We start from the raw sequence: 25,935 nt of genomic DNA, 5'->3' as shown, positions 1-25,935 counted from the left end.
CCTTGCGCTTCCTAGGCAAGTGCTCTACCACTGAGCTAAATCCCCAACCCCTAAAATTTCATGTCTTAAAAATCTGTAAAACATAGTAGCTTAAAATTGTGTGGCACACAAATTAAGGCAATAGAAAATGAACCTAAATTACATTTATTATCTCTTTGTAAGTCAGCTACATTAATCAATGTGTGTGTGTGGTCATAAAGACGGAGCAGGAGTGAAGAAACTGCTTTTAGTGAAAAATAAAAATCAAAATTCTATAATAAAGTGCTACAAGCGAGTGTTGTCTGCTCTAAATTAACAAGTACTGACAGGCATACTTAAATACAATTAGAGATCTACCCAAGCTTATGAAAAATTTATTTCATAGAAACCCTATCTCAAAAAAAAAACAAAATCAGATTTTTTTTTCTATCTATGCCTCAAAACTTAATGGATGTGGGATAGGCCTGCTTACAACCTAAAAATTAGAGATCTTTAAGTTTGCATTTTTGAAAATATCACAGTCCTTAGGAAGCCAATGAGACTTCCATGGCACCAATGAGACTGCTTCCTTGTCGATCACTCCCTGAGTACCTGTACTGCAATGGCGGCTCTTCCCCGTTGGGCAGCTGGGGGATCTCGGGCGGTGTCACAAAGACAGTATGTTCACTTTTGAAAGACGCATCCAGTTCTATAAGTCGAACTTCACCACTTTTGTCCGTATCCACCTGGAGTTTTAGAATGCATTTAAAAGCCATATTGGTCAGGCAAAGATTCATTCACAGGGGAACGGTTAAATACCCCATTTCCATCAAGACCTACTAAAGAACTACCTTAAAAAGTGCCCTGACCTGTTGAGCCATCTTGGTGGCCCTATTTCTAACTTTATGTGTATCCATATCTTTGTTTTAATTGTATTTATTTACTTATTTTGAGACAGCATCGCCTACATAGCCCAGGCTGGAGCTCACAGAATTTGCCTGCCTCTGCCTCCCCAGAACTGGGATTAAAGGTTTGTGTCACCAGGCCCAGTTCTCTATTCCTAACTTTTTTTTTTTCTTTTTTTCAGAGCTGGGGACCTAACCCAGGGCTTTGCGCATAGGCAAGCGCCTACCACTGAGCTAAATCCCAACCCCTATTCCTAACTTTTTAATGGAGGGTGATTATGTTTTGTCATATAGATTTTTTTATTATGTTATTCCTCCCAAACACACATACCCAGGATTTTCAAAATGTTAAATGTGAGTGACAGCATCACTAGAATTACTTTATATTATTCTCTATATTATTTATTTTCCAATTAAAGTGATGAGTATTAGTGTTACTTAATTTTTGAAAAACAAAGTAATTATTGTTAGAACACTGATTTCCATCCTGTTGGAGGATATTTAAAAATCTGTATAGAAGCAGCTAACTTTCTATTTTCAGCTTGTCAGAAAGACTTTTCAGGCTGCTGTGTATGGAGCCTCCCATATGGAAGCCTTGCTGAGTCTGCCTGTTTCTCTGAATTCTAACTCAGGAAAATATAACTTTTAACTTTCCTTTTTATCATTTTCTTTTGGCATGCTTTTTCTGACCCTCTGGGCTTCTTACCCTCCTTTGGAGTCTCCGCCCCTCTGATATGCTGCTTCTTTGCCGACTTCCACTGATGTGCAGACCCCTTTCCCAGATTCCACTCACAAGGCGTGGCTTTGTCTCCTCTCTCCCCTCCCCCACCCACCCACAGCTTCCAACACTTACAGACTGCTTGTCCTCACTGCCTTTCTCCCAAACACTAATAGACTTGTCCTCGAGCTCCTTTCTGCAGCCTGGGAGGAGATCTATACTGACTCCAGCAAGGACACAATGAGTACAGTAAGCCAGAGGAGCATGTGCCCTACCAGCACTCAACACTACTTGTGTGGTGCTGAGGACTCAACCAGCGTTCTACACCGTGTAGGCACCCAACCTTCTACTAAATTACAAAGCTGGCCTGGTATGGTTATTTTTAGAAAGCAAGACATGTTCAAATGTTTCTACTTTGTTTTTATTTTAAGAAAATAACAGAATGTGAAAAAAACACCCATCAGTGCTAACAGTGTTTTTATAGGTTTGCAAAAGCAACTGACAAGTAATACATGTGTCAAACAATGGGTAAATAAAGAAGCTGGAATTCACCAGTTAAGTATAGTTACCAATAATGAAAATTGATAATTCTATAGCTTTCTGCCTGAATAAAACATGTACAGTAACTTCACTGCTTCTTTTTTTTTTAAGATTTATTTATTATATGTAAGTACACTGTCGCTGTTTTCAGACACTACCAGAAAAGGGTATCAGATCTCATTAAAGATGGTTGTAAGCCACCATGTGGTTGCTGGGATTTGAATTCAGGACCTCTGGAAGAACAGTCAGCGCTCTTAATCACTGAGCCATCTCTCTAGCCCCCACCTTCACTGCTTCTTTTTTTTTTTTTTTTTTTTTTTTTCGAGCTGGGGACCCAACCCAGGGCCTTTTGCTTCCTAGGCAAGTGCTCTCACCACTGAGCTAAATCCCCAACCCCTACCTTCACTGCTTCTTAAAGTCCCATGAGAACAACAAGGAGGTTAGAAATAAGAGACCAAGACAGCCTACTCCAGAGACGGTGCAGGGACGGCTGCTATGTCACATGTGCATCAGTAGGTGGCAGAGAGGAAGAGGATATGTCTATGCTCAGGGTTCTGACTTGTGAACATAAAAGATTAGTAGCCTAACTCTTGGGGGTAGGGGTGGGGTAAGCCTGACAGGACAACCAGCTAGGTGCTGTGCAGGCCCAGTCAGACTCCCAGGACAGGGAGTGAGTCTAAACAAACACCCCTTGCTTAGGACCCAGCCCTGGGTGAGGAGCCAGCTGGAGATGACCCCTAGACTGGTGCCATGGAGCCCTGACAGGGAGCTAGCCTGAGATGACCACCAGTCTGGCACTGCCCAGGTGCTGGGGGCAGACCATGCCCAGATGACCCCTGCCCAGTGCCATAATGCATAAGTGGGGCACAGCACTCCTGAGAGGACCCCAGAGACCCTGGTCACCACTAAGAGGAGCAAGTAAGTGGTAGAGAAACAGAAGAGAAAGAGAAACAGAGGATGTGGGTAAAATGAAGAGAGACAGAACTGGAAACTATAGGTTAGTAAAACAGCCGGATTTTGTGAGCAGCCATTGATGCTATCTGGAACCATGGTGGGGTCCTGGCCTGTGTTGCTACCAGGGACCAGGTTTGGAGCTGTGGCTCTGAAGTAGCAGGCCCTGTTATCCCTGGTCTGGTCTTCTGCCTGGGAACACGATGATGTCTGAAGATTGTGCAGAACTAGCCCCACCCCTTGCCTGGGCATCAAGAAAGAACTCAGTCTAGGGTGGCCTGAAAGCAGGAGAACTGCCCCCCAATCAGCTGTAGTATGACCCACACATTGTGGAAGTTGTGGGTGAGCTGCCTTGAGGATATGAGTGCTGGAGAGCCGGCCCTGCCACCTGTCGCCTGTGCCATGGCATGGATGGTGGCATGGATCAGGGAGAAATTCCCCTTCTCTCCCTTTTGCCCTTGCCACCTGTGACAGGAGGGAAAGCTGGCTCTGATGGGGTCATGAGAGCTGGAGAGCTGGCCCTACCCCTCACCTGCTGCAGCACTAGAGAGAGCAGGTTCTGCACCTAAACTGGGTGAACGTCAGGGTTGCAGGTAAGCCAGCTTCAAGGGCACATGATGGAGAGCTGGTCCTACTTGTCTGCTGTGCAGTGGGTGGCATGGATGAAGGAGTGACGTCCCTTCCCCCTTCCTTGTCTGTCAACACCTATGGCAGACAGGAGAGCTGGCCTCAGAGTCATGATAGTAGAAAACTGTCCCTGTCCCTAGTGGGCCCTGTACTAGCCTGAGCAGCAGAGTAGAGCTATCCCTGGTTGTGAGGGTTGTTAGTGAGCTATCCCTGAGGGCATGGGAGCAGGAGAACAGGCAGGTTGAACAGCTCAGATATCTCTCAGGCCCAGATCCAGGGTTTTGAATTGGCCATCCCAATATCTACCCCATCTATGAACAACATGTTGGAGGGCATGAAGAGGCTGGTCCTACAGATCCAAAACTACAGGATCTCCATGACAGCAGGATATTAAAGTGGTGTCCCAGTGAGGTTCCAGTATTGATAGAGTAGCAGAAGCTAGAGGCCTTGTACTAGACATTGCAATAAACATTTGCAAGCGAAGAAGCATAGACAAAGGATATACTGTGGGACACACTGTGACATACTACAGCTTCCACAACAAGAATTTTTTCTCTGTTGATGGGAAGGTTGCAAGGGTGGAGGGTAGGAACAGAAGGGATATGAGTAGTTCTGAGGTGCATGATGTGAAATTCACAAAGAACCAATAAAAAACCAAGAGAAAATGAACCGGAGGGAGACAACAGCAGAACTGGGGTTCAAACATTGACCAGGCACTGAAGAAAGGAAGCAGGAGGATGCCTACATACAAGCTGTTTAGTGCTTTGGATAAATCAGTCATAAAATGGGCTGTGTGGGCTGGGTTAACAGCTCAGTGAGTCACCTGCCTGTCACATAAGCAAGAGGATGTGGTACCATGCATCCGTCCATAACCCTAGTGCTGGAGGAGTGTGACAGGAGGGTCCCTAGTCCAGCAAGAGCTGCCGCCTGAAAAAAACACAGGCAGAAGAGTTCTGCTGTACTCTAGTGGGAGGCCACACAACCAAGTGTATGGGCAGCACTAACTGTATTCGATGCGTTAAAAACAAAGAGGGATGCAAAATTGAGTGGGTAGGGAAGGGGGTTAATCTTCAAGGAGTTGAGGAAGAAGAGTTAATAATGATTAAAATACATGGTAGGCAATTCTCAAAGAACTAATAAAAATGATAAAAAAGAAAACTATATGTTTTTAAAAAGGTAGGGAACAAAAAACAAAGCTACTGATGATGACACACACCATGGACATACACAAACATACATATATCACACACACACACACACAGACACTATGGACAAACAAACACACACAACACACAACAATGCCCTTGGAGTTGGAATAAAAGTGAAACTGAAGCAAGAACATTAGCACCCTCATTTAAGGTCTCCCAGATCCATGGCACAACTCAGGAGTTAGAACATTACCTCTCACCAATGCTGGGAGAAGGCTAAGCCTTTGTTGTTTTGTTTTCCAGGGTGAATCAAAAGACTATATTTATAGACAATAGGGGAGCTGAGGTACTCAGAAGGGAAGAAAACCAGAGAGAAGAAACCTTAAAAACAACTACAACAAATAAGTCTACAATCAGGAAGCAAGAACAAGATATCACATAAAAAAGAAACATTCAGTATGTTTGTATGGGAAGTGCAAACACAACACCAGAAATAAAAGAATATTATAATGAATGACAAATGAAATTGAAGAAATCAGTCAAAAAGCTGAAAGATAGGGTGGAAGGATAGGACAATAAAGAGGAGACTCTCAGGGCATGAGTGAACTGGAGGGGGAAGTAGGAAAGGGGAGACTCTAATCAGGGAAGGGGAAATAGAGAAGGAGGGCAGAGTATTAAGTAACAGTATGGATACCTGAATGGCTCATAAGGAATCATACTATTGACTCTTCACATAAAAATACCTATAATACATTTAAGCTGATTTATAAATATGCACACGTAGTTTAAATGAAAATTTCCAATATAGGCTGACAATGCTCCTCCCAGAGCCACAAACTGTGGAACAAAAATTCCAACACCAGGTATGAGATGTCTTCCTTTGAGCTGTTGGTCAGGGCTGTCTAAGAGACTCACAAAATATTATAGACAACTAGTTGTTATTGCCATAGATGTCCTCCAGAGGTAGAAGGTAAGTCTCAATTGCTGAGGACTCTTTGGGCAGAGGTGCCAGAAGCCTACAGCTGGATACAACCTGAGAGCCTCCTCTCTGAGGACTAACAACCACAGTACCTGAGAGCCTCCTCTCTGGGGACTAACAACCACAGTACCCGAGAGCCTCCTCTCTGAGGACTAACAACCACAGTACCTGAGAAAGCCTCCTCTCTGAGGACTAACAACCACAGTACCTGAGAGCCTCCTCTCTGAGGACTAACAACCACAGTACCCGAGAGCCTCCTCTCTGAAGACTAACAACCACAGTACCTGAGAAAGCCTCCTCTCTGAGGACTAACAACCACAGTACCCGAGAGCCTCCTCTCTGGGGACTAACAACCACAGTACCTGAGAAAGCCTCCTCTCTGAGGACTAACAACCACAGTACCTGAGAGCCTCCTCTCTGAGGACTAACAACCACAGTACCTGAGAGCCTCCTCTCTGAGGACTAACAACCACAGTACCTGAGAGCTCCATGCAGGCTTCTACAGGAGAGAAAAAAACTCAACAGCCCAATTCAGCTATGGCACTTATGAACCCAAGAATGAGCAGCATTCAAGACAGCAGGAAGGCTGCAATAATCACATGCATATCTTAGCATGTATATCTATCTTAGCAGGAACCAACAGCTTTCAAATTGGAATTAAGATATGTTCAATATGATGGAAATTATACCTGGTACTGGACACTTAGCCAACCGCCCAGGGTTGGTGAAGTTCATGAATCTTGGCAGAGAACCTACAAACTCCACATTATTAAAACAGCACAATCCCTAACTACTTTCTAAATGTTAGTACTTTCACCCACAGTAAGTGTAGTTTTCAACTCCTATCAAAGAAACCTATCTTTTCAACAGTCAGAGAGCATTATGGAAAAATCACACCTGATCAAATGCCGAGATGAGAAGCCTCGTCCCGACTGATACATCTACAACACAACTTGTGCAAGTAAGTGAGGCTCAGAGATCATTGTGAAAGAGAGGGTAGAAGACTGTACAAGCCAGAGGAACAGAGAACTTGTTGTGAGACTGTCTCCTAGAAATGTCAGAAGCTACACCCATGACTGAAATCTTACCAACATGGCTTCCTAAACATGACTGGAACATGGACACTACCAATAGACATGATAAAGTGGAAGGAAGGGGAAGTTCATGAAGTCCCAAGCCCAGACAAAGAACTACAGACAACTAAAGAGCTGAGGTGGGACAGACAGCCTCCCCTAGGAAAGAACCCTGATGCATTAGTTATCCACTACCAACTGGTCAGTCCTGAAAACATGTGCATACAATTGACATTATACGGACTGAGCAGGTTGTAATTATGTATTTAGGAACACATACGCATGCATACACTCCACCCTATCCCCAATAATTAAAGAAAAATAGGACATAAATTTGAAAGAAGGCAGGAGATATACATGGAAGGGTTTGGAGGAAAGGGAAGGGGGAAGAGCTGTAACTATACTATAATCCCAATATACATTTTTAAAAAGTAGAAGATGTAAAGGGAAAAATTATGAGGATCAGGTTTGGAGGGCCAATATTCAAATAATACAAATTTAGAGGGAGAGCAGAATGAAAGAAATAAAGAAAAAAATTCTAGACGTGAAGGAAGTGAATTCCCAAATTGAAAGGATCCACACACATCCATTCTCTGAATAAATAAATGCCAACATAAGGCACTGTTCCATATTTCCTGAGATTCCAGGATATTGAAGATCTTAGAGGCGCCCTGAAAAAGAAAGAGATCAGACACAAAAGTCTAGAAGTCAAGATGACAGTAGACTTTTTGCCAGTATCTCACAGAGTGGTAAAAGACAGGGCAGCAACGAATTTCAAATACCAATTCAACTAAATTGGCGATCAAGGGGAAGAGGAGAAGATATTTTCAGACAGCTTCACAGTAACAGGGAAATAAATATACTGAGTCAGCAGTTACTGAAGCACAGGCTCAAAGTGGGCCGTTCAACTCCAGCAAGAGGTTAATACAATAAACCAAGGTGCTGGAGGAGGAAAAGTCTAGATGACAGACTAGAAAGCAGTCAGTTCATACTAAAACAATTAAGATAGAACATTACAGTAAGAACTTTTAAAACGTAAATGGACAAGTTGATGTACTGAAGAGAATTTCATTCTTAAGTTTCCAGATGAATCAGTGTTAGGCTGAGAACAAAAGTAGTGTAACTGTATTTCTCTGCACTACAAAATCAAATACAGTTTGAAACTCACCCACAGATTCAATACCTTGGCAAAGATATTGTCCTTTAACTGTATGTCTAAAATTTTGCATTGAATTGTAAATATAGCAATGTCACAAATCTTACATTTGTCACCTAGACATCTTTCTCTGTCTTTGGAAAGCACAGTGTATCAATGAGAGAAAAATAGATCCAACCTCATGCAGAATAAAATTAAGATATTTTCATATTCCCTTTATATCCTCCCAGAAGACACTGATGTGCTCAGGACATGCTGCAAATGAGGACTTGAAAAGCAGAAAAGCCTCCCAGCAATGATCCACTACAGACTGCCTGCGGCTGGGTCCCTTCCTACAGGAGCAGACTGCATGGGTTTAAAATATAATCACGTGAAGAACAAGGACACATGGTTCTTAAATTAGTCACAAATGAAATGCAAATAATTCTTATGTTGCTATTATTTCTATTCAGTATTACTCATTTTTCATTTCAAAATGAACTCAAGTGTTTCCAGTTTGAATATGCTAAGGTCAAAAGAGGCGTACGTCTAATTTGTATTCAAGCACAGGCATGGTTAGTGGGGGAGCTAATATGTATCTCATGTATTTATTTCCCATTGTTAGACTTTCAGAGGTCAGGGGATTTGTTCACTTAAAAAAATGAGTTCAAACTTACCCAACTAAGGAACAGTCTATACATAATTATTCTCAAAGTGTAATAAAACATTCTGAAAATGCTTGCAGATTAAAATTATTTATTGAGTTTTTGTGTTCAGTGTTCTTATGGGGTACAGGACTACGAAAGGCGGGAACACTATTTAACACTGTAACTCCAGAGACAACTAACTTCTGCTCCAACTTTACACATGAAGCTTAGTCAAATACATGTTAGGTCTTGTGATATTTTATTTTCTCCAATAAAGTGTCCCTTGAATTATAACGAAACAAATACAAATAACTATGGTTTATTATACTAATTCTCAGGGTTTCATTAGTTCATTTTTGCTTAGCTTTGTTACTAATCTATACCTGCACCATACTTCTTAGCTTTGATTTTCTGCTTTGTCAGTAAAATCTTCAAGTAGTTCAACGTATGTATATAAGAAATCTTCCATAGGATCCTGACTTCTTAAAGAGGTGTTGGGAATTGTTTCTAAAGCTACAATTTAATCAGGAATCTGTGTGTCCAACTGCTGAAGGTCTTTGTCCCCTATTGGTTTTTGGTTGATCAATAAAGATGCCAGTTGCTAATGGGGACCCTTAGATTTGCATGGGCTAGGGAAGGGAGAGAAGAATAGACAGAGGATGGCCATGATGCGGTGGGAGACAGATCAGATTTAGAGTTGTAGGAGATAAAGCCAATGAGTCATGTAAGAATTCAGGTGGGAGGCCACTGGCCACTTCTCCGATTGGGCCTGGGATAGCAGGGGATGGTTTAGGAGTGTCCAGCCTTTGAGGTAGCCAAGGTATTTTAAAATTAACTGGTGTGTGTCTTCCATTCACAAACCCAAAGAGTTCCTGGGTGTGTGGCTGGAAGTGTGCAACCTGCCTGGAGCACAAAACAGTGCAGCTAAAAACTCATTGCTACAAATCGGTTACAAAAAGAATGCTGGGATGTGAACGCAGGTCCTTTGCAAGAGTGGCAAGTGCTCTTACCATCGAGCCATCTCTCACTCTCCTGGAATTCATATTTTAAAATGAATTGTTCAAATCATCTACTATATTGACTCCCATCACATATATAAGTAACCTTCAGAAATACCTAGACAATCTAAAGTATTTACTACCAGGAGATTTCCTTAGGACAGGATGTCCGAGAGATGGAGTAAAATTACAAGTCTTGTGCAGCTTACAATGTTAATAAGTGTCTCATTAGACTATGTGACACTAGTTTTTATTTAACTAAAACACAGACTTGTGAATAAAACAGTGAACACATCAAGAAGACACACTATAAGAATTCTCCTTTTAAAACTTAGAGTCTTGCCACCTCGCTCAGTGCTCCCAAGTGGGCTAATTCATTGCTGTGTGTCACTAGCTAAGTCCTGGCCACTAATTTGGTCTCATATGATTCCGTTAGCCTGGTATGGAAATAACATTATACAAATGCATGTCACTGTTCATAAAGGATGTATATACATATAACCAGTGGACTTGGTACCACATGGATAAATCAATCTTCATCTCCCCCTCCTCTCCCTCTCTATTTCTCTGTCTCTCATGCACACAATTATTTTTGTATAAAGGCTCTAGAGAAAAACTTAGATATACCTTCCCATTTCTGTCAATATTTTATTTTATAAGGTATGCTTAAAATATTTATTAAAATATTAAAAATGGTGCTGAAGAGATGGCTCATCAGCTTTTGCAGAGGACTGGAGACTGGAGTTCAATTCCTACAACCCAAATAGGTGGCTCACAAATTGACAGAGGATGGAATTGTGAGGGTTGGTGTCAACTTTCAACTTAACAGAATCTAAAATCATCTGAAAGATAGGCTTTAGTTATATCTGTGGTGATTGTCTTGATTAATTAAGGAGGGAAGGCTCACACCACTGTGGGTGGCACCATTCCTTAGGCAGAGGACCCTGGACCATGTAAGGGAAAGCAAGCTGAAAATGCATGCACGCATTCATTGCTTTTGTCTTCTGACTATGGAGCAGATGTCTCAAGCTCCTGATGCCTTGACTTCCATGACATGATCTTATGATCTAAAATAACCCCTTCATTTCTTAAGTAGCTTTTGTCAGAGTATTCGTCCTAGCAATGGGAAAAGAAACAAAGATATCATCTTTTAGGGACATAATATTTTGTTCTATTATTGATGGTGTCCACTTTGGCCACTTAATTTTAATGTGGTGTCTGTCAGACTTTCCCATTATACAGTTCAATTCATATTTATTTTGTAGGGAGGTACAGTGAACTATGTTAAGAGTTTGTTTATTGAATTGAAGACCCAGAAATGAACCCACACACCTATGGTCACTTGATTTTTGACAAAGGAGCCAAATCCATCCAATGGAAAAAAGATAGCATTTTCAGCAAATGGTGCTGGTTCAACTGGAGGTCAACATGTAGAAGAATGCAGATCGATCCATGCTTATCACCCTCTACAAAGCTTAAGTCCAAGTGGATCAAGGACCTCCACATCAAACCAGACACACTCAAACTAATAGAAGAAAAACTAGGGAAGCATCTGGAACATATGGGCACTGGAAAAAATTTCCTGAACAAAACACCAATGGCTTATGCTCTAAGATCAAGAATCGACAAATGGGATCTCATAAAACTGCAAAGCTTCTGTAAGGCAAAGGACACTGTGGTTAGGACAAACGGCAACCAACAGATTGGGAAAAGATCTTTACCAATCCTACAACAGATAGAGGCCTTATATCCAAAATATACAAAGAACTCAAAAGTTAGGCAGGGAGACAAATAACCCTATTAAAAATGGGGTTCAGAGCTAAACAAAGAATTTAGCTGTGGAATGCCGAATGGCTGAGAAACACCTAAAGAAATGTTCAACATCTTTAGTCATCAGGGAAATGCAAATCAAAACAACCCTGAGATTTCACCTCACACCAGTGAGAATGGCTAAGATCAAAAACTCAGGTGACAGCAAATGCTGGCGAGGATGTGGAGAAAGAGGAACACTCCTCCATTGTTGGTGGGATTGCAGACTGGTACAACCATTCTGGAAATCAGTCTGGAGGTTCCTCAGAAAATTGGACATTGAACTGCCTGAGGATCCAGCTATACCTCTCTTGGGCATATACCCAAAAAGATGCCCCAACATATAAAAAAGACACGTGCTCCACTATGTTCATGCAGCCTTATTTATAATAGCCAGAAGCTGGAAAGAACCCAGATGCCCTTCAACAGAGGAATGGATACAGAAAATGTGGTACATCTACACAATGGAATATTACTCAGCTATCAAAAACAACGACTTTTTATGAAATTAAGAGGCAAATGGTTGGAACTGGAAAATATCATCCTGAGTGAGCTAACCCAATCACAGAAAGACATACATGGTATGCACTCATTGATAAGTGGCTATTAGCCCAAATGCCTGAATTACCCTAGATGCCTAGAACAAATGAAACTCAAGACGGATGATCAAAATGAATGCTTCCTCCTTCTTTAAAAAGGAACAAGAATACCCTTGGCAGGGAAGAGAGAGGCAAAGATTAAAACAGAGACTGAAGGGACACCCATTCAGAGCCTGCCCCACATGTGGCCCATATATATACAGCCACCCAATTAGATAAGATGGATGAAGCAAAGAAGTGCAGAAGTGTAGATCGCTCCTGAGAGACACAGCCAGAATACAACAAATACAGAGGCGAATGTCAGCAGCAAACCACTGAACTGAGAATAGGACCCCCGTTGAAGGAATCAGAGAAAGAACTGGAAGAGCTTGAAGGGGCTCGAGACCCCATATGTACAACAATGCCAAGCAACCAGAGCTTCCAGGGACTAAGCCACTACCTAAAGACTATACATGGACTGACCCTGGACTCTGACCTCATAGGTAGCAATGAATATCGTAGTAAGAGCACCAGTGGAAGAGGAAGCCCTGGGTCCTGCTAAGACTGAACCCCCAGTGAACTAGACAGTTGGGGGGAGGGCGGCAATAGGGGGAGGGTGGGGAGGGGAACACCCATAAGGAAGGGGAGGGGGGAGGGGGATGTTTGCCCGGAAACCGGGAAAGGGAATAACACTCGAAATGTATATAAGAAATATTCAAGTTAATAATAAAAAAAAAAAAAAAAAATAAAAATATAAAACACAAAAAAAAAAAAAAAAAAAAAAAAAAGAAAAGCAAAGGTGCCGGCTGAAACTGCCACAGCATGGCTGTAGGTTTTGCTGATTTGAAACTGAGTAGATGGAGGCATAATCTGGACCTTGAAAGCAGTTATTTTCAACAGCCTGGCAGCCACCCAGGGGACAAAGGCTGGGAAACAGGTTGCATTCTGACCTTTCCCAGGCTAGGACTCGGGAGCGTGAGCCAGGATGTGGAAAGACTCAGACTGAAAGGTGCGCAAACAAAGCACTGAGTGGATTCTGATGGAGGCCACCTCACATCTCACCTCTGCAAAGCTTTATGTGGAGTTCATGGGGATTTATTGTTTCAAGAACATAAGGACATTTACCTACAGATGCAGGAGGATAAATTTCAGGTCCATTTAGTATTGGAAAATGGTCGTTTTATTGCTGATTTCAATCCACTTGAATGACTTTCTCCTTAATCTTCCACTTTCTACCTCAAGTAGAACGCTGCCTGTATATGTGCAAACACACACACACACACACACACACACACACACACACACACACACACTACATATGACTGCACATAGTCACAAACACTTTCTTGGATCAAGACTTCAAAAATTTGGGTGATCTTTAAAGTTGAAGAGTTTTTGATGGTAATCAGACATAAACAGCTAGGGCAGGGGTTCTCAATCTGTGGGTCATAACCCTGTTGGGAGTCAAATGACCCTTTCACAGGAGTCATAGGTCAGATTCCCTGCATACTGGATGTTTACATTATGAGTCATAACAGTAGCAAAATTACAGTTATAGAGTAGCCATGAAAATGATTTTATTTTTGGGGGGTCACCACAACATGAGGGATTTGTATTAAAGGATCATAGCATTAGGTAAGTTGAGGACTAACCACTGAACTAAGATATGATAGCTACTGTAATGCATACACTTTATGAATATGTGATACAATGTGGCAGAAAACCATTAGAAATTCATATAAATTGTGAATTTTGTACTGTTAAGTGGCAAGCTATTTTCCAAATAAAATATGTACGTGTGTAGCAAAAAAAAAAAAAAAAAAGAGTTTGTTTATTATCAGACTTTGAATTATCAATTGATGTCTGCATAGACTCATGATTTCCCATTTATTCAACAGAATAATTTGTTACTAACATTTGATGCTTAAGTTGCCTCAGATCAGATATATGTTATATGCCTCTATCATCCTTAGGGTAATTTTTTATTCCCCAATACAGGGTAGTTTAGAGTTTATCTAGGACTTTTCTTTGCTCTAAATCTGTAACCAATCATTTCTCCAAAGAGTCCTGATCCCTTTTGCTATTTAGAAGCCAAAGTCTCTGCCTCTTTGGTATTAAGGTGTGGTACTCCCAGGTTCTTCTAATATACAAAGCCACAGATTACATGTGTATGCACACAGATACAACAGTGTGCTTCCAACCCCCCACCTCAGTTTGTTCTACTTCTCTCTAAGTTTATATGTGTAGATCTCTTTCCTAACCATGGTAATCTTTATCAGTTTGAACACATTTACTTATGTAAACATCTCCCCTACCTTTATGTGACCTCCTCCCCTCTTGGTGCTCTGCTCCCATGCAGATGACCTCTTCACCCTATTCTGACAAGCCTGCACACACTGAATTCCATGCCTACCATGCTGGCATCTCCTTCATCCAAGTCAAAGTCTAACATCCCATTTGCTATGCCCAACCCCCACTCTGCTGACCCTGTGTAGGCTCTGAGCTCCACACTGCCTTCCCCATTGTACTTCTCACATCCTGTTAAGTTCTGATATCCTGAGGATACCTGTCTGCCCCAGGAAGGATGCTCTCTCCTTCTTGTTCTGAGTCCCGTGTCAAGCTAGATTTCTGAATGGAAGCTCTTTGCTCATGGCTGTAGCTCAGGTGTCTCCTCTAGGCAACTCAACTTTCTTAACCATACTCAAGAACAGACAGTGTGTTCGGGGCCACTGTTTTCCTGCTTCCTTTGTTTCCAGCATGAACCCAGCTCCATCTCACCTAATAATAAAAGGACTGAGCAGAAAATTAATAGTTTCATGTATGAATTTAAAGTAGAATTAATATAAAGTATAAAGTTAACTCTCAGTTGTAAAAATAGTTATATGATGTCTAGTATGCTATGCCCTCTAATCTAAGCATGTGGTATCTCACAATGCTAGAGGGTCATGTGTTTGGGAAAAAGTCCCCCTCTATAAGTGCAAAGATAGGGTTAGGAACCGCACCTTAACCTTGTTAAGAAATTCTTACAAAACACCTTTAAGAGTGCTTCTGGGGATGGAGAGAGAGCTCAGTGGTTAAAAGCACTTACTGCTTTTACAGAGGACCTGAGTTTGGTTCCCAGCATCTATAGCAGGTAGCAAAGAACGGTCTATAATTCTAGTTCCAGGGCATCCAATGCCCTCTTCTGGCCTCCCACACTCTCGTATACATAAGTATATAATTAATCCGATTTTTAAAAAATGTTCAAAAAAAAAAAAAAAAGAAATACGCTTTAAGAAAGATGGCTTAGCAGACACAAGTGCTGCCACACAGGCTTAGTAACAACCTTACTCCATCTCTGGTACCCATGGTAGAAGAGGACTGACTCTCAAACTGTTCAAGACTGTTCTCTGCCCTGCTCACATGTGCTCAGCTGCACACACGCACTTACGCTACTACTAACAATAAAGTAAAATTTAATAAAAGTATGTGCTGTAATTTCTAGGAGGCTGCCCAAACTCTCATTGTAAGTGGTAAAGTATGAAAATTATTTTGGATTTTGGTTATAAGCTATAAATAGAAACAATAACATAACATTTTAGCAGTCCCATAAGATAAGCCAGGGCACTGCCGACTACTGCCGACTACTTACTTTATCCACACAGTCATCAAAAAAGGCCAGGCTTGCATCTTTATCGCTGACAAAAGAACATTCCTCAATGAAGCGAATAAACATTTGTGTTTTGGTCATCATGTTATAGAATTTTTGATGTGATCGATCCCGGCTTCTTAAGAAAGCTATTCAGTATAAATAGATAATGTGAGAATAGATTCAGAAAATTTTCTGCTAAAAGAAACTTGGTCAACAGTATCATCTATATTCTTATTTTGTTCACTATTTTATTGAAAATCAAAACAAAACTTAAGTTCTTTGATAAATGGGGACTAGGAAAAGCCATAGAAAAGGGGCCCACAGATGGGGCAAGCTTTCAGTGAGTTATGCCACTGCCTTGACAGTCAGACATAAACTAGTGTATCTCCCTCAGTCTCTGCAGCTGCTGCTTGTGCACGGCTCTTGCCCTATTTAAGGCTGTAACTGAATCCGCCCACTCTATTACCTTCTAATTGCTCATCTTCTTGACTTCATGCTCTATGAAAGAAGTACGTCTTTTGCTTACTGATATATGCCAAATGTTCAACATTACATGGCACCAAGCACATATTTACTAGATTAATTTCCTTTTGAAATATTAAATACAAGAGAAAGTAAATATATAGCATGATACCAATTAATTGAACTATGGGTTTCCCAACTTCCCTCCCCCCCCCTTGTAGTATAGACAGAAAATAGTATTTGTAAAGCAAACTGGAATAAGACAAATGAGGCTGTTCAAGCCTGGAGGTGACCATCCCAGGGGTTCCCGGCAGCCCTGAAAACAGAGACCATTGATTCCTCAACACAAATGTGACACAACAAAGTGAAATTAAATGTGCTCCAGAGGTCCTGCAGTTCTCAGACAGAACTGTTCTCCTTAGGATTCCAGTTAATGAAGAACTTGCCCTACAGAGCCGGCACTCACTCGGCCCTCACAGCAGGTGCATGCTTTGCTAAATATGAACTAATTCAGGGAACAAGTGATTTGTTACAAGTCTAAGCTTAACAATGGGAAAGCTATAACATTACGTGATCACTCACCTTGAAGGGCAAACAGCGAGGTTGCATCTGTCGCTGTCTCAGATGGGGCTTCTGTTATTGGCCTTAAGTATGATCTATAACCTTTTAAAATAGAGGCCATGAAAAACAAGAATGCCTCCTGGATTTCCAGATCTATCATGTGCAACCTCTTTCCGGAATTAAAATCATAGTCATTCATTGCTAAGTCCATTAGTCCATCATCTCTTGGTCTCTGCTGCACTGTGAAGAAATACAGGGTTTGAAATTTTGCCTATGAAAAATAAGGCTCACGCTAATTTTAATGCAAATATATCTTTTTTCAAAACTGCTCATATAACCACAACTCTTCTATTTACATCACTTCGTGGTATGTGAATCCAAGAAAAACTTCTCTATCACTTTTAGGTTCTGTTGAGCATATTTAATCTAACTTACACCTAAAATTATTTCTGTAAATCTATTATCAGAGTAAGTTCATGCTCTAACATAACTACATGTGCATGTGTGAGTATGTATGTGTATAAACACACTAGCAAAGAAAGTTCCTAACAACTACAGTACTGGAAACATAGAAGACACATTCATTTTGACCCTTTTCTTCATAAAGTCCAAATGCCTGCGGGATTAAAAACAGAAGGACTAAAAACCAAAAAGTCTCTTGATAGAGCCAGTTGGCTGTAATGAGTAGTTTGTTAGAGGAGCATGGCTGGGTCACTTCTGTCCCAGGTGGGTTGAGAAGCCCAGGAGCCATCAGCAGGAGCACCCTCCATAGCAGGAGCACCTGAGAGCACACTGATGGGAGGTGGAGGAGGGGGTACTGCCTCAGAAGCATTCCTGCCAATGGTGCATGGTCTGATTTTACAAGAGGACTCTTAGACAAAAAAAAAAAAAAAAAAAAAAAAAAAAATCAGGGACTATTTGTCAGTGTAAGTATAATTTTTACAAAGATTTATTTATTTTACTATGTGTATATTTTGCCTGCATGCCTGTATGTGCACCAGGTCTGTTGGATCTCCCAGTACTGGGATTACAGATGATCGTGAACCACCATATGGATGCTGGGAGTCAAATCTGGGTCTTCTGAAAGAGCAATATTATGAAAATAATTAAAAAAAAACTGTTTAAGGGCGATAGAAAGGACCTGAAACTACCTGCCTCTGATTTGGAACCAGACCCTCTTGCTATAAAGAAATTTATTTCTAAAATTTGGGATGAAGAAGGCTTGGCAGGTAGAGTGTTTATTGTGCATACATGAAGGCATGTATTTAGATCCCTAGCCCACATAAAAGCCAGGCATTGCCACATGCATCTGCAACCTCATGCATCTTTAGCAGCAAGCTGAAGGAAGAGGGAAAGACACAGAGATCTCAGGGTTTCAGTGGCTAGCCAGACTCACTGAGAGATTTTTCTCAAAAGTAAGGTGGACAACAATAGAGGAAGACCTCCACAGTAACCATTTATATACACACTGAAAAAAAAAGAAAAACAGAACAGTTCTTATATGTGGTCTGCAGATGAGGGTGCTCAAGGTTCACCCCCCCCCGAGTTCCATAACTTTGTTGTAGTGATGTCAAAGAGTGCTTCGTTGGTAAGAAATGCATTCCACTTTAGATATAATAGGACACCTACTCTCAAAGGAACCTTTGAGACAGAAGTTCCTAAATTCTTTAAAACTTAAGAGCTTTTAAGATGTAAGGAACAGTTAATTATCTAAACTACCAGTATTCCTTAAACATCTGTGGCTTTAAGTTCATAACACTGGGAAGGAGGCTTGGTGGGGGAAAGGTCAATGCAAATCTGAGAACCTGGGTTTGGATTTCGAGAACACACATAGAAAGCCAGATGTAGTAGCCTGCATCAATAATCCCAGTGCTCCTGCAATGGGAGGCAGAAAAGGACAATCGCCCAGAAGCTAGTGCCCATTGAGCCTGGAGTATGCAAGGGCAGCAGCAAGCCAGAAGAGACCCCACCTCCAACAGGGTGGAAAGTAAGGGCTAATTACTGAGAGTTGTCCTTTAACTCCACACCCAGGGACAGAGCACACAGACACGTCATCCACATACCATACATACACATACATATACACAAGAGTTAAAAGGTAAGTTGGAGAGTAATCAAGGGAGACATTGACATCAGTCTTTGGCCTCCATGTGCATATGGACACACATGGACAGACACACAAACACACACATACACATTTTTTTTTTTAAAAGCAGTATCTTGTCCTTGGTACCCAAGGCTGTACCTTCTGCTTTCTGTCCTTCACTAGAACTAGACAGACTACTACTTAGCGGAGTCATTTCTATTGGCTACAGTGGCTGCTGGACTGACTCTGTGGCTCTCCACAGGAGTAAGAGCACTTCTAGACAGCAAACCAGGGAACAAAACTATGTGAATAATTGACCTAATCCACAAGATTAAAGCTTGCTGTTTAACATCATTAAAATATGTATACTCCAATACTTTTGAGCTACCATGGAATTGGCTAGTTGCCTCTAAACTTTATTAACATTCTATTTCAAGCTATACGCTCAGTGTCTTGAACCTTCACAGGTGTAGGCTACTTCCTATGTCCACATTTCATAATAAGTACATGAGAACTGTACATATTGCCTCATCACTGTTGACCGTATTTCATAAAATAAGTATTAAACTCTTGACACTGAATGGATCATTGTTACAATACTGAGAGAATTTAAGAAATAAAAGTTTTATTTTTATCAGAAATTCTGAATCACTATAAAGATAGGTTCTTACCTAAGTTTTTTTCCTAAAACATTTCATATCCTAAAATCAATTTTCATTTTGGTTTTAGCAAATGGCAGATGGTTTCAAGGCAGACATTAGTGAAGAGGTTAGGACCTGACTCCTCGTTCACTGACAACAGCATTTTTTAATGTTCTTTAAATCATCTGTCTTTGATGTGTAAAGCTTTCTGTTTCATATATGAAGAAAATATGCCAGTGGCAATCCTTATTTCTTCATGTTACTTCAGTAATGGCAAAATTCAAGAAAATGACCACTTTAGTACCCTTTTGAATTTTATTATCTTAAGGTGGTCTTACTGATAAGTGGATATTAGCCCAAGGTACAAGATACAATCTATAGACCACATGAAGCTCAAGAAGTTGGAAAACCAAAGAGTGGATGCTTCAAACCTTCGTAGAAGGGAGAGCAAAATACTCGCAGGAGAAAATAGAGACAAAGTGTGGAGCAGAGACTGAGGTCATCCAGAGACAGCCCTACCTGGGGATCCAGCCCATATACTGTCACCAAACCCAGATAATATTGCTGGTGCCAAGAAGTGCTTGCTGACAGGAGCCTAATATAGCTGTTTCCTGAGAGGCTCTGCCAGAGCCTGAGAAATACAGAGTCAGATGCTCTCAACCAACCATTAAACTGAAAACAGGCCCCTGATGGAGGAGTTAGAAAAAGGACTGAGAGAGCTGAAGGGGTTTTCAACCCCATAGAAAGAACAACAATATCAACTAACCAGACCTCCCCCCAGAGACTAAACCACCAACCAAAGAGTACACATGGAGGGACCCATGGCTCCAGCCACATATGTAGCAGAGGATGGCCTTATCAGGCATCAGTGAGAGGAGAGGCCCTTGGCCCTGTGAAGGTTCAATGCCCTCGTGTAGGGGAGTGCCAGGGTAGGGCGATGGGAGGGAGTGGGTGGATGGGGGAACACTCTCAAAGAGGCAGGGGAAGGGAGCGGGAAAGGGATAGGGGAATTCCAGAGAGGAAATCGGGAAAGGGGACAACATTTGAAATGTAAGTAAAGAAAATATCCAAGAAAAAAAGAAAGAAAAGGAAAAAGTAGATCTGTAAGTTGTGAATACTTATGTATAAGTTACTCATTTGGCTTTTAACATACTTTACTTTGCCCTAAAGACTAAACACTTTCCTTTCTCTCCCTCCCTCTGTCCCTTTCCCCCTCCTTCCTTCCCTCTCTCAATCCCTCCCTCCCTTCCTTCTTTCCATTTATGTTTTTGGGACAGTCTCACTGTAGCTCTAGCTGGAAGTCACTGTGTAAACCAGACTGAATTCAGAGATCTGCCCCTGCCTTCAAGTGCTAAAAGTTGAGCACCACCAGGCCTGGTCGTAAACACTTTAAAAAAAAAAAAACAAAAACAGCATCAACTTCTTTTTTTTAAAGACAGGGTCTTGATGTGTAGTCCTGACTAGTCTGGAATTTGTGTACAAAGGCTGGTTTTGATCTTGTGACAACCTAGTTGCCTCTGCCTTGGAGTGCTCTTGGGGTTATAGCTTCTGTCAACCATGCCAGACTAAAATAGCCTTTATTTTTATTTAAAGGGTCTTACCAGTAGCTTAGCTGGCCTGGAACTTATTATGTAGCTTCAAGGCTGGCCTTGAAATTTTGGCAATTAGCCTGCCTCAGTGTCCCAGGTGCTGTGATTACATGCGTGAGTTATAATATCCAGTAACCACGTTCTTTAAAACAAAGTATCAGTTCCAGTATTGTACTCATCTTAGCAGCATAGTTACACAAACTAGCATTTATTCAGAGCAGATGCACCCTGTGCAAGGTTGACATGCAAACATTCTCTATTTTCTTTATTACCTATATTTCCTTAGCTGAAAAAGGAAATTAATTCAGACAGTCATTTTCTCAGAATATGTTGTATCCCTTAGCCGCCCACTTACGTTTTGCCAACTGCTGGTGCAAATTATGCAGTGTGTTCATCAGATTCTTACACGGCTTCTTTGGAAGAATCTTCCAAGCTACATTCTTTTTGTCACCAGTTCTGAGATGAAAAGACAACAATACATTTGTTACATGGACCTTTGGAGGGGTACATTCCTAACACATTTATACATGAAGGGGAAACAGCCATCAAACAAAAAATGGAACGCATTCTGAATAGTCAGGTTAATGAAGAAAATCTGACAGAGGCAGACTGGGATACTGATGATATAAAATTAATTTGCATGAAGATGTAATCCTCAACTAGATACGCATACAGCATCTGTTAAGATTTGCTGGACCATGCTAATAACAGAATCTGGCTGAGGTGAGCATACCCTTTGCTTTCATGTGGAAGGCTTAGACATCTACACAGCAGGGAAATCTAACTGTAGCAGTTTTTCCTAGGAGAAGATAAGGTAGTAATGAATTTTCAATGAACCTAGAAACTACAGACCTTATTAAAATATGCTGCTATATGCTTAGTTTCTTAGTTTCCAAAGCATAAATAAAAATTATTCTGGGTTTTGCTTCTAAAATATTAAATTCCTTGAGCAAAGTGTAATATTACAAAACATTTTATAACTTTAAAAAGATTATCTGCTTATAAACTAATATCTCTGTTGTAGGAGGAACCTATAATCTCCCTTACTATAACCATGGTAACTTCAGGAGGTCTCTATCTATCCAGGAGGTATAAGGTACCATAAAGCTTTTGAACTTAACTATAGTTTTTCTTTAGTCTCCTTCTTATTTATTCGGTATTTTTTCATTTAAAAAGTAATGAATACTCACTTTGGATGTTTGAAAAAGAAAGAGAAAAAGAGTAGGCAAGCAAACTCATTATGTTCTATGCACAAAGGACAACTCAGTAACTCAGTACAATGGGTGCTAGAACTTCCCAAGCCAGTGCTTTATCTCTAACCACCCCAAGCTTCTCATAGAGCAAATACCATTTTGAAAAACAAGCAAAAATAGTAGACTAGGAAGTCTAACCTCATAAAAATTAATAATCTTATAATTTATCCTCTTTCCAAAGAATGAAAATAAAAATAAATGTAGAGAATAAGACTGCAGATGTTCTACTATGAAAGAATTGATAGTTTTTACATTTATAATTTGACTAAGTGCATGGTACAGGGAGACTACAGTGTAGAAACTCTTTACATCACTACCTTGATAAACATTGCCGAATAGTATCCCTCCTACACCTGTCTTACTTAGACTAGAGGAGGAGGAACTCAGAGCAAGGAGAACATTTATTTGGTTTGCATTTTTGTTTCCATTCTATAGAAGTAGACATTCAAGATATGTCTTTGTCATAAATCCATACAAAGGTGTCGCCTTGTCATTTATTCATGTAATTTCCCCCACTTGCCCTGGACACTGTTTCTGTGAAATGCAGTCAGGTAGGGGAGCTTTACACAGCTGTCAGGAGTTTTAATCTGATAGCCTTCTGCATTTTTGCTCATGGTTTCTCCATTTACAGCATTACTATCTGTCACAGCTACCTCATTATTAGTGGCAGAAGTCTTAGTGTCACAGTGAGATCAAGAGTTTAGAAACCAAGCGCCGACAGAGTAAACGATGTGTTCTTTAACTGTGCACGAAATCTAAACCCCTGCTTTCTTATGCATCAAGAGGAATTGTGAAATTTCTATCATAATAATTATGGTGTGCATTTACTGGTAGCACTTAGTTCAGTGTTACAAATCACTGGAGAGGTGACTCAGCGGTTAAGAGCACTGACTGCTCTTCCAGAGGTCCTGAGTTCAATTCCCAGCAACCACATGGTGGCTCACAACCATCTGTAATGGGATCTGATGCCCTCTTCTGGTGTTTCTGAAGAGGGCAACAGTGTACTCATATAAATAAAATAAATCAATCTTAAAAAGAAAATCACTGTCTTGTCTAACATTTGTGAAGTGAGAAAGCAAAGTACTAGTTTACTATTTCAAAGAATGAAACATTCCTACTAAAAAACACAGTGATGCTCATAAAAAAATCTTTGGTTTCCCTAACAAGTGGAGGGAGGCTGTCTCAGCATGTTCCCCGCCATTACATCCCCTGCCCCTACCTGGACTGACTTGTTGAGTCTCAGTGGGAGAGGATGCTTACTCCTGGAACTAGATGTCCCAGGGTGGGGTGACACCTAAGGGGGGGGCTCCCTTTCTCTGAGAAAAAGGGAAGAGGGCAATGGGAGAGGGATTCATAAAGGCAGGACTGGGAAGAGAGGAGGGAAGGGGGCTGTGATGGAGATGTACTTTACAATACAAGAATAAAAGAAATAAATTATTGGAAAAAAATCTTTGCTTTAAGTATTCCATATTAAAATGGTCTTAATATGTCTCATATTTTATAGGTTAATCTTTTTTAATGAATAAAAGCCTTTTGACTGTGCATATACTTCTAAACAAAATGACTTTTATCCCCAATTTCTCTAATGGTTCAAGAAACTGAGGTTTTGATACATGGCAAAGATGGAAAGTCAATCTAAAATTCTGGAATTAAATTGACAGACTTTATGGTGTACTGCTCTTATTAAAACACAGAAGGACGAGGGGGGCACCACTGTGACAGAGCACATGCTTAGCCTGCATGAGCTCTGGGTTCAGTCCCCAATACCAGTCAGTAAGCAGAGGAAAACCTTCCACATCTCCTTATTAAGTGCAAAACTAAACTAGCTTTTGGGATTTTCAGTGGGACTAAATGACGGCTGTTTAAACCTGATCCAGTGGGTGCCATGTTGTTGTAGCCATTTCTCCCTTCTTTATAGGCTGATGGGAAACTAATCTAAAAATGAGGATTCGAAGAAATAAAGAAACATTTTTTTAAAGCTACTTTCGCAGAATTGTGAAAAGGGGAAATTACATATAAGTTTATAGATTATTTTAAAATTAAAACATGCTAATTTTGCTATGATGCACTAGTATTCTGATAGTGTTATACTAGAAATAAGATTTAAGTATTTGTACAGGAATAGGTTTTTAACTCAATTGTGATTCTCCCATACTCATCTGACAAAAAGAAAAAACGAAAGAAAAAAGGTTTTAAAAAATTATTGTGGTAACTGGCACTAGTTCTTATTAGCTTCTCAATCATCATCTGAAAAAATGTTGTTTTTAAGTGTGCAATTTTATGTGCAGTCTCCACAGTGTCCAAAAGAGGGCACCAGATTCCTTGGAAATGGAGTTATGGACAGTTGTTAGCAGCTGTGTGAGGGCTGGGGACTGGATCCATGTCCTCTGCAAGTTGAACCACTGAGCCGTCTCTCCAATCCCACTTCTACCTGCCTTGATTTCCCTTGTGCTAAATTTTTAAGTCAGCATAAGATTATGTTTCTTAAACATTTAAAGCCTGAGGATTAAAAATATATTTTCTTTCCAACACAACCACCTCTAACATCCTAAATACATTCTACTGAAGCCCAGCAAGAGCTGACAGGGAGATGGTAAACTCCAAATACAAATATATATGTATATATCAGAAGGACACTAGTTAGCAATTATAAATGCAAATTCACATATAGAGATAATGAAGTTATGGAGTCTTGGCTGTAAAGACTCAAGTGTACTTACTGAGAAATGGTGTTGGTATCTAAGTCGACACAACTGACATCTGGTGGAGGGTCATAAAGATCAAAGTATCTTGAATCAATGCCTACTATGAATGGACATGGTGCACTGAGGACATCTGCGAGAGCCAATGGGCAGAGAGGAACATATGGGCAGGGCCAGTGGAAAGGGAAAATCATCTTGGATAGACAAAAGATGGAAGAATATTAAACATTTTTATATTGAAGCATAAGTTATCAGCACATATACAAAATTATGGTTTAGATTATTACCTATAGTTTAATGTTTGATAATGAGTTAAATAATTATAACTAAAATTAAGAGTCAACAATGTATAAGTCCATTACTTTCTGAAATGTAGTTAAGTATTAAAACAACTTTCAATTACATGAATAAACTAAGCTTAAGCTGAACGGATTGCATGTAAGAAATGGTACTCACAGACACTAATGCTTCCGTCACACTGGTGAGCACGGAGGGTCGTAGGGAATGGATAAGGATTTTATGTTCTGTTACAGCAAACACCAGCAGTGTCACAGCATTCTCAGGGCCAAGATTCTGGAGTAGTGTTGAAAACTTCCCACCACTGTCAATCCGAGCAAAAATACACAGTAAAACCCCAACAATTTAAAGTCCTAATTATCTAGGGAAAGCAGGGCTGTGTATGCTCAACTTTAAACGTGACTGCAGTTTTTGGGCAGGGAAGACACTATCGCAAGCAGTATGAAAGAATGAGTGTGCGAGCTTTAAGGTCCTGTACTTCCCAGCACTGCACTCAGTGCGGAAAATGACAAATCTTCTGCCTGCTCTGCTTGTTTCCATCTTTCTCTTGTTGTTGTCACTGGGACAGGGTCTTACTGTAGAGCTCAGGCTAGTGTCCAATTGTCAGTCTTCTTGTCTTGGCCTGCTAAGTGCTGGGATCACTGGGA

General features: G+C 40.7%; 1 protein-coding gene and 1 non-coding gene across 2 annotated transcripts in view; one reads left to right on the top strand and one right to left on the bottom strand.

Annotated features, from left to right (window-relative positions):
- Dennd4a (DENN domain containing 4A) overlaps nucleotides 1-25,935 on the bottom strand; it is a 107,459-nt gene that overhangs the window by 32,396 nt on the left and 49,128 nt on the right. Inside the window, exons 11-16 of the mRNA XM_032911013.1 lie at nucleotides 25,448-25,592; nucleotides 25,010-25,185; nucleotides 21,392-21,492; nucleotides 16,742-16,960; nucleotides 15,698-15,843; nucleotides 571-704 (exon numbers count right to left, since the gene is read on the bottom strand). Of these exons, the coding sequence (XP_032766904.1) occupies nucleotides 571-704; nucleotides 15,698-15,843; nucleotides 16,742-16,960; nucleotides 21,392-21,492; nucleotides 25,010-25,185; nucleotides 25,448-25,592 (921 nt within the window). The remainder of the gene's footprint in view (nucleotides 1-570; nucleotides 705-15,697; nucleotides 15,844-16,741; nucleotides 16,961-21,391; nucleotides 21,493-25,009; nucleotides 25,186-25,447; nucleotides 25,593-25,935) is intronic.
- On the top strand, nucleotides 2,585-2,712 carry LOC116908415. The gene has a single exon (XR_004388954.1). It is a non-coding gene; the product is annotated as a small nucleolar RNA SNORA17 (small nucleolar RNA).

This window comes from Rattus rattus, chromosome 8 (assembly GCF_011064425.1).
Source record: "Rattus rattus isolate New Zealand chromosome 8, Rrattus_CSIRO_v1, whole genome shotgun sequence".
In the NCBI taxonomy this organism is placed as follows: Eukaryota; Metazoa; Chordata; class Mammalia; order Rodentia; family Muridae; genus Rattus; species Rattus rattus.
This window is presented reverse-complemented; position numbering and strand designations above follow the sequence as displayed.